The sequence below is a fragment of the Solea solea genome, chromosome 7 (genome assembly GCF_958295425.1).
Source record: "Solea solea chromosome 7, fSolSol10.1, whole genome shotgun sequence".
Lineage (NCBI taxonomy): Eukaryota > Metazoa > Chordata > Actinopteri > Pleuronectiformes > Soleidae > Solea > Solea solea.
In genome coordinates this window covers 21,072,021-21,085,154 of record NC_081140.1, presented here as the reverse complement: position 1 = coordinate 21,085,154, position 13,134 = coordinate 21,072,021, and the positions used below count along the sequence as shown (strand labels likewise).

The 13,134-nt window shown below is 36.7% G+C and overlaps 1 protein-coding gene across 1 annotated transcript; it reads left to right on the top strand.

Moving 5' to 3' along the window:
- The first annotated feature begins 505 nt into the window (after positions 1-505).
- On the top strand, positions 506-11,610 carry sae1 (SUMO1 activating enzyme subunit 1). The gene is made up of 9 exons (XM_058633242.1): positions 506-724; positions 1,033-1,144; positions 1,501-1,674; positions 5,863-6,008; positions 6,187-6,286; positions 6,685-6,790; positions 9,638-9,782; positions 10,147-10,216; positions 11,299-11,610. The coding sequence occupies exons 1-9, from the start codon at positions 624-626 to the stop codon at positions 11,389-11,391; spliced, it is 1,047 nt and encodes a 348-aa protein (XP_058489225.1). The 5' UTR covers positions 506-623; the 3' UTR covers positions 11,392-11,610.
- Positions 11,611-13,134: the final 1,524 nt, after the last annotated feature.

The following is a 13,134-nucleotide window of genomic DNA, read 5'->3' as shown; positions in this document are numbered from 1 at the left end:
CCGAGTTTGACTCGCAGGTGTTTTGAAAGTTATTGCAAAATATTTGAATAGTGACTGCTAAATTAAGCATTGGACAATTTCAAAACATACTTGTGTAACATCAGTTCCATATTGGCTAGTTTTTCCAAATACAATTCCGTTAGTCCGTCTAATGTCCATGGGCTCATCAAATGTTGAATGGGCAAATTCAATGAGATTACCGAGTTTTCCACATTTTATTATTTTATTTACATTTGTATTATTCACTCCACACATTACTGGGTTTGCACCCGGCCCCATGACCACACATATTTTGATCGAGTCTCAAAAATGGATCGTAATGCACACAGCCACAAATACCCAAACTGGAATAATGGACAGGTGTAAACTGTATTTTGGTAATAATGAAAGTCCGTGTGTAAAATCGCAATATTTCGATCAACAAACCGAAAATACATCTGAAATAAAATAGCCCAAAAGAATCAGTATAATTTAGGAGTGCGATGTGTCTTTTGTTTCTTTCAGTCTACGTCATAATTCAGCGTCCATTCAGCGGGACAGTCGCGGTATTTGAAACATCTACATCTGTGGCTGTATAATACAGTTATTTTACACCGAAATCACCGACTTTGGAGTGAACTGAAATGATCGATATGATCGAGAAAGAGGACCCGGTCATCAGCGAGGAGGAGGCGGCACAGTACGACCGCCAGATCCGATTGTGGGGGCTGGATGCACAGAAGAGGTCAGTTAGCTTACCATGCTAATCGGTGCAGCGGAAGGTTCGTCGCACTCTGCTGTACCGGTTTTGAAATGGTATTTAACAGGTTTTTGTTGCTGCTGAATTTATCTTAAATCGTGCAGTGTGGATTCAGAATTGATCGATATCGGCTCTTGTACTGGCGTATTGAACAATGTCGATTTTATTTATTCTTCCAGATGGAATGCAATAGTCGAATTACTTCGTATAGGGCCACGTTTATTTAACGATCACAAACTGGTGACAAGGAGGAGGCATCTGAAAAAGAAATTGTGTGTGTGTTGTTTCTACAGGTTGCGAGGGTCTCGTGTGCTTCTGGCAGGGTTGGGTGGCCTGGGGGCTGAAGTGGCCAAAAACCTGATCCTGGCTGGAGTAAAAGCGCTGACTTTGTTGGATCATGAACAGGTAAAGATAGCTTTATTTATCTCACAGTGGAGAGAAAACGGCGTTACAAACACTGTACATGACACATTGGTGCCCCTTTTCCTGTCACTGTCAGAGCTTATCAGTTGTATTCTAGGAAAATAGACTGGTAGGGTGGTGTGATTAGGCTGCTGAAGTCTTTGTAGATTTACATACGTTTAGTAAATGATGCATGTGGCAAATCAATACTATTTCAATCAATACAATTTTTAAAAGCAGATGGAAGTACGCATACTGCAGTGGAAACACAGTATATATCCATATACAGTGTCATTGATTTCAGCTTAATCTAGATGGAGCTTTTGAGGAGAATTGTTCGATGTATTTGTGTCCTCCAGGTGTCAGAGGAGTCATGTCGAGCTCAATTTCTGGTCCCAGTATCAGCTCAGGGTAAGAATCGTGCCCAGGCCTCTCTGGAGCGAGCACAGAACCTCAACCCAATGGTGGAAGTCCACGCTGACACAGACAGAATCGAGGATAAACCAGATGACTTCTTTCTACAATTTGATGCGGTGAGTGTGTATTAAAGTTTCATCAAGACATCAAACCCACTGTACTGAAAACGTTCAATGTACCAAAATGCCTCTAATTAAATGTTTTTTGTTTTTTTTTATAGTATGTCTGTTTGTGAAAATCAGATGTTTAAACATGTAGCTATTTGGACTAGATTAATCATCTAACTATTTTGATAGTTGGTTATTCAGGTTTTTTAATTTAAACCAGTTTTCAAATTTCGCAGCTTCTTAAATGTGAATATTTTCTGGTTTCATCATCATTAAAGTTATTAAATCTGAAACATTTTGTTTTGTGGACCAAACAAGACATTTCAAGAACATCATCATTTTGAGGTTTGGGAAACACCTGTTAACATTTTTCAAAATGTTCTGTGATTTTATGGACCAAACAAATACTCCATTAATTGAGAACACAATCCACTGATTAATTGATTATGGAAATAATCGATAGTTGCAGCTGTAAATGTTACAGAACCACACTTTCTTGTAATCATTCTTCAAATGTGTCAAATAAAAGTGGACCTGTCTTGTATTACTCAATGTGGCCACTAGATGTCACTTGTATCACACATCATACACGAAAAGAGCTGTCATTGTTTTGCTCTTTCAAGCCACAGGACCAGAACGCCTGCATTAGGCTGAATTTGATGAAGTTAGGTGTTTGAATGCCGTTCACATAGCTGCGCACTTCAAGGAATAGTAATGGCTCCATTCAGGCTTTGATGAGTTTAATACTGGCGTCTTGTGATATAATTACTTTGGAAAAGCTAAGAAAAAAATAATAATCTGCATTGATGTTTCCATCCAGCCTAATCCAAACTTGACTGACTATTAAATCCCCAAATCCAGTTGTGCAGAGTTTGTGCATCATCCCCTGGCAGGAGTACATTTTCCCTGTCAGTAAGTTTTCATGTAGTTCAGTGTAAATTAATTGTTTAGTATACTTATACTTTGCATGAAAGGAAAGGAAAGATATACAAGACAGTGGTGAGACCAGCGGTGATGTATGGTCTAGAGACAGTGGCACTGAGGAAAAGACAGGAAGCAGAGCTGGAGGTAGCAGAGATGAAGATGTTGAGGTTCTCTTTGGGAGTGACGAAAATGGATAGGATCAGGAATGAGTCAATCAGAGGAACAGCACATGTTAGATGTTTTGGAGATAAGGTCAGAGAGGCCAAATGAGATGGTTTGGTCATGTACAAAGGAGGGACAGTGAGTATATTGGTAGAAGGATGTTGGGGTTGGAACTGCCAGGCAGGAGGTCTAGAGGAAGACCATTTTTTAGTATAAAGCTGTATCAATTCAAACAGTAAATTGCGTGAATGGGTCTGAATATTGTCTGAATGTCCTCAATCGTAATGAATATTATCATTATTATTATTATTATTGTTGTTATTATTATTATTATTATTATTATTATAATAAGAGTGTAAAAATAAAGGACTGATTGTGTTATTTTAAGATAAAAACTTATTTCAGTTGACAGCATTTATTTCCACTGGCAAATATGCTCACAAATGGAAGCTCTCTTTTATCACTACTGAGGGGAAGAATGTGCTTCAACACCACCATCAGAGCAATAGCAGATTTTTTTTCACTCCTCTTTTGTCTAAATTGTCGACAGTCTTCCTCCCTCTGGGGGTGTGAAGTGTGGGTCGGCAGGAGGGAGGAGAAAGAGAGGGATGGGGGAAGTACATGATAAAGTGAAGTGAGGACAGGTGGAGATGGTGGGTATTATTAATGAAGGGTATAGACCACATCACTTTTATCAGCTTCCAGGAAAGATTAGTGTGAGACTCAGCGGGAAGGATAAAGTATGTGGTTACAGTTTTCATATAATTAGCCCAATTACTGGATGATAAATACAATATTAAAACACACTGCTCGGTTAACCCTAGCCCACTAACCCTAACCCTGAGTGGAGTGGACTCACAGCTGACACTGTCACCTTCTGCCTGTTAACTTTACAAGTGTGAAAATGCTTGTTTGTTTATTCTTCCTTTTAAAGCCCAACAAATATACAAATGCAGGTTCCGTTTCATCCCACAGATTTGCATTTTAAAAAGGACCCCCTAATTATCCAGTGATCCTTCCAGTACTTTCATTTTTTTCTGAGGCTGCTTCAGTCACATGCTGCTCCTGGGTCAGTTATGGTTGCTTATCATCTCTTGGACAGAAAAAGGTTGGATCCTACTAAATAGATGGTTATAGATAATCAAATGTTATGGAGACTGTTAAAACCATTCAAAGTATGTGGAAACACTGTTCCACCGGTCTGTCCACTGTGCTCTGAAAGCTCTTATCAGTGGGTTGAGGGTGTTTCTGGGTGTGCTGGACTGGGTCAGCAGGATAAGGTGGTCAGTTGTTTACATCTATCCACCCTGATTTTACAATGGTAAACTGTTACTGTGTTGGCTTAAGCATCAGTTGGTCATTCAGCTGCTGCTGTAGGTGTGTCTCAATCTTTCTGGCAGCTGACCAGCCAGCGCTCAGTTGTTTTGTTGTTGCAGAGATTCAGCACACACACAGAGTTTGTCTTTAATAAAATATTGTAGTCAGTTTTCAGATGTAAAATATGTCTGTAATTCTCTCAGGTATTACATGGAAGATTGTAAAACAGTATGATTTGATATATGTTCTTATTGTAAGTGGTTATTGTTTAATTAACATAAATTAGTGAATAACATCACAACAATAAAACGGCACAGTGGCATTTCATTTACATTAATTTACCTTTTAGAGATTTCAGTTGCAGATGGGTATAAAAATGCAAACTCATTATTGACAACAAAAGATTTATGAGCATCCATTTTCGCAATATTCGGAATAATTTTAATTATTTATAGAAACAATTGTCAGGTCAGGACTCAGACGCAGAGGAAGTACTTGGAAATCAAACTTTATTGATTCTAATCTTAATGAACCTTCTTCTCAAGTACAAAAATAATCAGGCTATGAAAATGCTATGCTAAACTAAAAATCACTCTTGAGGAGGTTAAAGGCTATGAAGAACTAAAAACAAAAATCACTCGCAAGGAGGCTTGAGACTATGAAAAACACTATGAACAAAAAATCACTCGCAAGGAGGCTTAAGACTATGAAAAACACTATGAACAAAGTAACAGGTTCTAAGTAACAAAACGTATCAATAAAAATCTCTCTTGAAAACGAAGGCATAAAATCAGAATCAAGGCAAGGCACGTGAAATAAAGCAATGGCGTGAACAACGCTGGATGTGGCATGGACGATGACACTCTGGCACTGAGCAGAGGGAGGTGCAGAAACTAAATACATGAGGGTGGGGCAACAGTTGGAAACAATCGGGGCAATCAAGGTAGGTGATCAGGCTGGTGACAGGAAGAGCAAGTGGTCTGCAATGAGAGAAGAGTTACTTTCCAAAATAAAACACAGGAAATCATAATATAAAAACAGGGCAGGTCTCACCATGATGTGACAACAATACTTTTTTCTTCACGAATATAATTATATGGCCCATTTTAACATCACTGATAAAGCCTTTTTTAATTATTGCGAAGAAAATCGGTATCCCAGTTATAAAAAACAGATGTATGGCTGTGCAATAGTTGGTGAAATACACAAAACATTATAAATCAAATAATATTATATATTACATGTTATTGACAAAATTGTATTTTAGTAACAGTCACTTACTTGCATTCTTTTTAAGCCTAATTGTTTGTGTAATAGCAGAATTTGACCATATTTATAGGAAATTTCAATGTTTCTAACACATGTAAATGTCCTTTAACTAACATATATAAGATATTTTATTTTAGACTTTTAACAGTGTATTATCACTCCTTTAAGAAGCACAAACATCTTAATATAAAAAATTTCATTATCCCAGAGAAACAACTTGTTTTTTAGGCTAGGCTAGGCTACAATATACAAGATATATAGAGATATTATTTTAAGCCATATTTCCCAGCCTTACAGAATTAATGATTTCATTTATATCGTGATGCGGTACATACTGATAGCCCTAACCAGATGTACACTTAAATCAGGATCATAGATTTTTGTAATATTCAGCCATATTCAGTTTTGTTTCATGACCTTCAACTTTTAGCCACACAAAGACTTTAAAACTCACATAACAACACATAACAATTATTATAAAGCAAAAAAAAGGTCATCCAGCTTACTACTTTTTTTGTTGCTTAGGTGTGTCTGACAGGCTGCTCCAGGGACCTGATGGTGCGGGTTGACCAGCTTTGTTCTCAGCACAACATCAAGGTCTTCTGTGGGGATGTCTACGGTTACTACGGTTACATGTTCTGCAACCTTGGACAGGAGCACAACTATGTGGAGTGAGTGTGAACAGCAAAATGAAATTGCCCATGTAACAGTCATGTAGTTATTAAGTCTAATAAGTTCAGTAAATTGTATCATGAAACTTGATAGGGAGTCTTGTTTTGTTTTTCAACACTATCAATTTGTGTTTGCTCACAATGTTCAATGTCTTTGCTTCTCACTCTCAATCTTTAGGGAGAAACCTAAAATAGTGAAACCGAGTGGAGACTCTAATGATGGACCACAGGCAAAGAAAGCTAAAGTCGACCCGAACGAGACCACCATGGTGAAAAAGGTAGGTACAGTAGGTGAAGACCACATTTCACTCTTAAATAATGTCTATTTTATCCTACTATCCAAATACCTGTTGCATATTAAGATATGTTCTATCTATTTTGCTCCATGAAATGACTTAATGGGTGATGATTTAAATGATATCCACTAAATCAAGGTGTGAGAACCTTCACTGGAAATTTTATTATTGAAATGTTGAAGGCTGACAGTTTTTTCCTAATAGGGAAAGAAATAAAATAATTTAATTCAACTCAACCATATAATAATTAGTATCATCTGTGTGTTTAGGTGGTATTTATAATCTCAGATTCAAATACATATGTGTTTTCCCCTATTTCAAATGTTTCTTGTTTGTCCTCACAATTATGTTACATTTTTGTTCAATCTCAAACCAATCAGACATCTAGCTTCTGCACCTTGAAGGAGGCTCTGGAGGTTGACTGGACAAGTGAGAAGGCCAAAGCTGGTCTGAAGAGAACACCAGTGGACTACTTCCTACTTCATGGTAATTTAAGTTAAAGAAAGTATGGGCTGGCTGATAATGAAGATAATCAGTATTTGCAACTCTGGAAATTAGATTTTTTTAGTTTTTTTTAACAAATCCAATGGTGGATATTGCTTAGTTATTGAATATTTGTTTTTGCCTTAGAAGGCATAATATTTTCTCAAGAACTGAAGTATTTTAAGGATGAACAGTTCATTTAAGGATTTCTCATTTGTTGTGAATGTGTGTTCATATCAATGAGGTTTTGAAGTTGTGTGGGAGTGAGGAGACAAATACAGCTGATCATTTGAAACTGAAAATACGTAGGAACACCACACTGAGACACCTAATCACCATAAAAATGCAAAATTACTGCATTCAATTTATTTGATGAGGTGTCAAGTCATATGTGAGGGAATTATTGTCCATGAAGTTGTCATCCTTAAACTAAGACTGAAGAGTTAAATGTCAGTCTTAGCCAAGAGATGTTAGCACTGTTTGAAAATAACAAGTTAAGTTGTATTAACACTTTGCTAAATTCAGTCAACTCTATGGTGGGGAAAAAAGATTTTTGATATGCTGAGTTGCACATGAATAATTATATATGACCTGGAAACATCAACCCAAAGACTCTTTTTGACCCTTTATGTATACTGTATCTAATAGTGTCTTCCTGTTTTTTAGGTTATTTATGGTGTCTGACGACCTTCTCTTAAGACTTGTTATTGTCGCTCTTGTCACCTGGTCGTGCACCATTCCCAAATGCTGCACACTAGTTTCCATCACAGGCCGTCCATGGCCAGTCATGTGCAATGAGCATAGACTGCAGTCCGACACCTACACCTACACACACCAAGTTCATAACAACAGGAAGTAACCAAAAATGGTTATTGGGTGCTAACGTCTGAAAGGTTGTATTAAAATTGAATTCAAATTTGGCAGGGTACAAAAGTTGAATATGAGAAACAGAACAGTGCTTTATCTGCTCATTATATATTTGATGATTATGTAGAATTTCTAATAATCTGATCGATTTAAATTCTGAAAGTTTTTTTCATGTGGAAATTTTGTAGATTTTTTTGGCAGGAAGCAATTGTTGCAAATTAAGAACAGAACAGTCCCTAACCTAACCTAAAAATTATGTATGTACTGTACTTAAAACGGTCAGTTAATTAATGTAAAAACACCCTGCATCAGTTATTTAATATTATAATATAATAATTGTATTATTATCAGTAGTAGTAGTAGTAGTAGTAGTAGTATTAAAGGAGATAGAGTAGCAAAAGCCTAAAAAATATTTTTAGGATGTTTCATAAAATGTATTCTTTCCTCAGACTTAAATTCTTCATGGGGTGTACACATTTATTTTTGTTTGTTTTTGTTGTTCTTTGCAACTTAAGTTCTATGAACTCTCCTCGGATAGTCTAACATCAAGTCAGGCAGGTTTTATTGCTGAAACATGCAAATCAGATTTGACATACATGACATACATGGGTGATGGATGATATTTATTTTTAACAGTGCATAATTACACAGATGTTCTTAATCACCAGCCACATGAAATTATGTGACTGTGGGATGGTGTCTGGCACATTTGTTTAATTATTAGTCAGTCTGTTGCAAGTCAGTGATTTTGTGTTGTTGTTTTTTTTTCTTAAGTGATTGAGAGACAGTAGGCAGTATTATTCCTTCACTGTTTCTAAAATTGGAGCTAGCGGTTGTTGTTTTGGGCCACCCGGGAGGAAGTGGCTCTTCCTCTGTTACAACTGCTTCCTGTCTCACTAGGAACAGTCGGGTGATCTGAACCGCGTGTATGTGCGTGCGCATGTGTTTGAGACTTTGCATTAGAGACTCAGAAATATATTGTTCATTTTTTTTAATATTGGGGCAATCTGTCTAGACACGGTGGCCAATGAACGAAAAAAGTTAACTCTTCTGCATAAATATTTTCTTAAGAACAACTTGTTTAAGTAAAGGTAAAATAACTAAATTCAAAATTTGGACAGAAACTGAGGTTTATCACAATATGTAATAATGAATAATACAATAAAATCACATAGGAAACCAAGTGAAAGAAACCAGCTCTCCTAAATGAACATGACATTTTTCTCATGTGGAACAATAATTCTGTTTGTTGTTTATGACCTTCAAGGGCCACTTTCATCATAAAGGGCCGACTTGACTTATTACACCACACTCGCTGCTCCGTCCATGAACACATTATTCTTGTGATGAAATTCTGCTTGATTCCGTGTCCGCAGTAGACCTGAGAGGAATTTTCTACTAGCAAAGTTTCTCTGATAAAGGGCAGAGCTGAGATGTGACAATGATTTGCTGCCACTACTTGATGTTGGTGGAAATGGTTGTGGGAGGACTTCACTTCCTCATGTGGTTTAAGTTAATGGACGAACAGGAAATATGGGGGTGAGGTGTTGATGTTTATGCCTTGGTGGTGCAGTAGGAGAAGTCAGTTATTGTTTGAAATATTGCTCATGAGAACATAAAGTGCACACTTTTGATGTTTAATTTCTCAGTCGTGTGTGTGTGTGCGTGCGTGCGTGTGTGGGGAAATGTGAGTATAATCGGATGAAATGGTTGGTGATGGTGCAACCACATACTGATCTTATCCTGTTTCAGATTGAGCAGTAGTTGAGATTTATTTCCATGTGGTGATAATTCACTGTGGATGGAAGTCATTTCACCAAGTGTGATGAAATTATAAATCACAACAGTGCAATACATTAAATGGAAAATATTGCTTTTGTAAAATAGTTGGAATTTGTTTTCATCACCTTAACTGTCATGTCTTTCTCTCTGTTTTCGTTTCTTTTGCTGCTCTCCTTTTCTGCCTTCCCTCCTTTCCCACAGTCATGCTGAAGTTTCGAACAGACAAGGGTCGTGACCCAGACCCACAATCCTTTGCAGGAGACAGTCCGCTCCTGAGACAGATCCGTGATGATGTCCTAGAGGCCTTAGCGGTCAGCAGTGACCTCCTGAATGATGACTTCATCAGGTACAGGATGTCATTATCCTTTGTGATGTTAAATGTACATGTTAGATACTCAGTTAAGACACTCCACACTGTGGCAGTCAAGCAGAAGTTGTATGTTAATATTACTTATTCCTTATCTCTGTGTAATTTTCTATGATACATTCACATCAGTGTATCATAGATAAAATCCAAACATTGGTGTTTCTTTTGTCAGTGAAAAGACATTGACTGAATTCAAAGCTGCTTCCACAATACCAATTGTGTCTCTAAATATCGCAACATATTAACCACTGTTTTCAGTAGTTGCCTGTAGGCCACTAGACTGCCTTGGTTCAACACTAACCAACACTTAAGTCAAAATGGGACATTTCCTCTCTGTCCTCAGCTACTGCTTCTCTGAGATGTCTCCAGTGTGTGCTGTCATGGGCGGAGTTCTGGGACAGGAAGTAGTCAAGGTAAGGTTATTGAATAAGATGTAATAATCCTTTTTAAGTTTTGTGAAAATCCAGTTACTGGTTAACCTGTCATCTTGTTTTTTTGAACAAGATCTTGAGGAATGCATTGATCTTTGAATCTTTTTTTTACCATGAAAACCATAAATGTTTGATATGCTTAAATTCAACAAAAAGCTCTAGTTATTTGGAATGTGTGAAACTTTATTACTGTATTCTAGACATGTATGAGTATGGTAACAGCAGCATAGCTTATATTAGCATCAACAAGATTCCTCTCACGGATCAAAACATCACAATTATTTAATGCAAACAGTCCAACACCCATCTGCAGAGAAAATTAGCCCTTCTCTCAGTGTGTGACCAATATAAGATTTCTCTTGAAATACTAAGCACATTAGCATCATTTTTCTCAGAGTGTGGTGCTTGGTGTCCTCAGACTGAGGTAAACAGTGGAGTTCAGGTCAGGCAAAGAGTTTGTGTATGGAGGGAGGGAGGGAGCGGGAGAGGGAGGAGACTAACAGCTCAGAGTCAGACTGCATTATATTGGCACAAGACTTTTTATGTCATATGATTTTGCACTTTGAATTTTCACTTGGAGCAGCACAGTGGTGCAGTGATCCTCGGAGAACTGGCCACCTGTCCAGGGTGTACCTGAGTAAATATTTTGTGGTATTAAATCATTTTCTTTTAATGAGGTGAAACCACTTATTATAAAAAAAAATTTTTTTTGGAACTAACAATAATTTTCATAATCGATTAATTTCTCGATTAGCTGAGTACTTTTTTGGTCCAGAAAATGTCGATCGTTGTTTCCCACAAACCAAATTTGCTTGAGTTAATGATGTATTTGTTATATGGAGCAGAGAAACCAGAACATTTTCAAATTTAAAAAGCTGAAAAATCAGAAAGCTTGTTTTAATGATGAAAAAAAATTATTGAAACTACGTAATTAACTGATTATCAAAATAGTCAACAATTAATTTAGTAATCCATTAACAATCGATTAATTGAATAATCGTTGCAGCCCTAACTGTATCATTAGATTTCATAGATCTTCTCTTTCTCCCTGTTTTTCACTTCAGGCTCTTTCTCAAAGAGATGCTCCTCACCGCAACTTCTTTTTCTTCGATGGACGTAAAGGCAACGGCATGGTTGACTTCTTTGGACCAAACTAAACAGCCTTCAAAAGTTTTCACAGGACAGTTTTACACACAAATTTCCTTGTTTCCATCAGTGTCAGATTATTTATATCATTACTTGACAATTCCTAAAATCCATCTCTTCTTCTTTATCATTCGATCCATTTACCCACTCAATTATACATTTTCATGAGCCCACAGTGTTGCTGTTTTCTTTTTTTACATTTCCTAATAAAATGTTGTTTAGTAAAATGATTCTGCCTCAGGTTTCTGGGTTTATATTTTATATTACAACAATGTTATTATTTGCTTACATGACAGATTTAATGATGATGAGGCCTGAATTGTTTGTCCCTTTGTATAGACTTTAGCCCTAATTATTATGCTGCATTTGTGTGCTCATAAGGATATTGTGAAATCAGCCACAATTTTGCATCAGCATAGCATTTTCTGAAAAAAATAAAAAGAAATTAAGCCTTGAAGGCAAAAAAAACAACTCATAAGTATTAATAACTCGGTGAATAAGATAAACTTGTCCACTGAGCTAGAAATAATTAACCTACAAACTCAGGTTGTGCAGATAAAGCAGAGTTAGAACCCAAGAACTTCATTTTACATTCTAATAGTGTTCAAAGGCTCTATAGGTTTCAGACACATCATAGTGGATTATAGAGAATTCTGAAAGAAAAGCTTGAAGCCATGAAACAATCAGTACAGTACAATAACTCAAGCAACACAATCAGTACAGTACAATAACTTTGAACAGTGTGTTGAATCTAAAGGGTAACGACAGCAGATAGTCATATGATGTGTGACTGTATTTGGTAATAACCTCCCATTGACTAGCATGTAATTCATCAAACCAAATATGGCTATATTTTGTTTCAGGGAGCACAGTTCACATGATTTCAAATTGGCCTGTAGACAAAACCAAGCTTTTCTCATGCATCCTCCTAAATGAAGGAGTGACATGTGGCGAGTGGTAGAACTTGTGGAACCTGTACCACAGAGACAGTTTTAAATGTTTTTTTGTTTTTGTTTTTTCAGTTTTTTTGACGCTGTTTAACCTTTGTAAGTGGTGACTGTTTTCCTGCCAACAGCAGGTGTTGATTTACTCTGCCGTTTACCAGAAATCTAAATGAAACACTTAAAAATGGCTTTAGTCACTTGATGTGTAACTTTTTTTTTTAATTTAAGCAATGAGGTTTTTTATTTCCAGCACTGCTCACAAGAATATGCAACACTAGAGTACAAGGCAACTGCTGTAAGCCTTTACTCCCTTATTAATAAAATCTATAATCAAATAATGATTACTAAGTAATATAATAATTAAAGTCAGTCAATTTGTTTTCTATTTCACAAATTCTCTACAGGGAGATATCACTGATATTTTACTTCTGGCCATGAGTGTTCAATACTGAAGTTTTACCTATGAAAATCAACCAGACACCTTTGTTTTTGTGGTGGTTCTACACATAAACAAAAACCTGATGTTTTTATTCTCTAATTTGGGAGCTGCTACAGAAATGACAGACACCTAAGACTGGCACATTTATAGAGTTGGGTTCATTGTCAGTTCAGACAGAGAGAGAGTAAACATTTAGTGTTGTGCAGAGCTGTGAATCATACGGCGCAGAATGCCACTGTTCTTTTTCTGGGATTAGGAAAGGAGATTAATTAAGGAATGTCCCTTTAAGCTCATTTTGTCCGTTTAATTAAACCTTAACTCTTATCTGGCAACGCGCACATCCATCATACTCACACTCAAGTCTGCATACT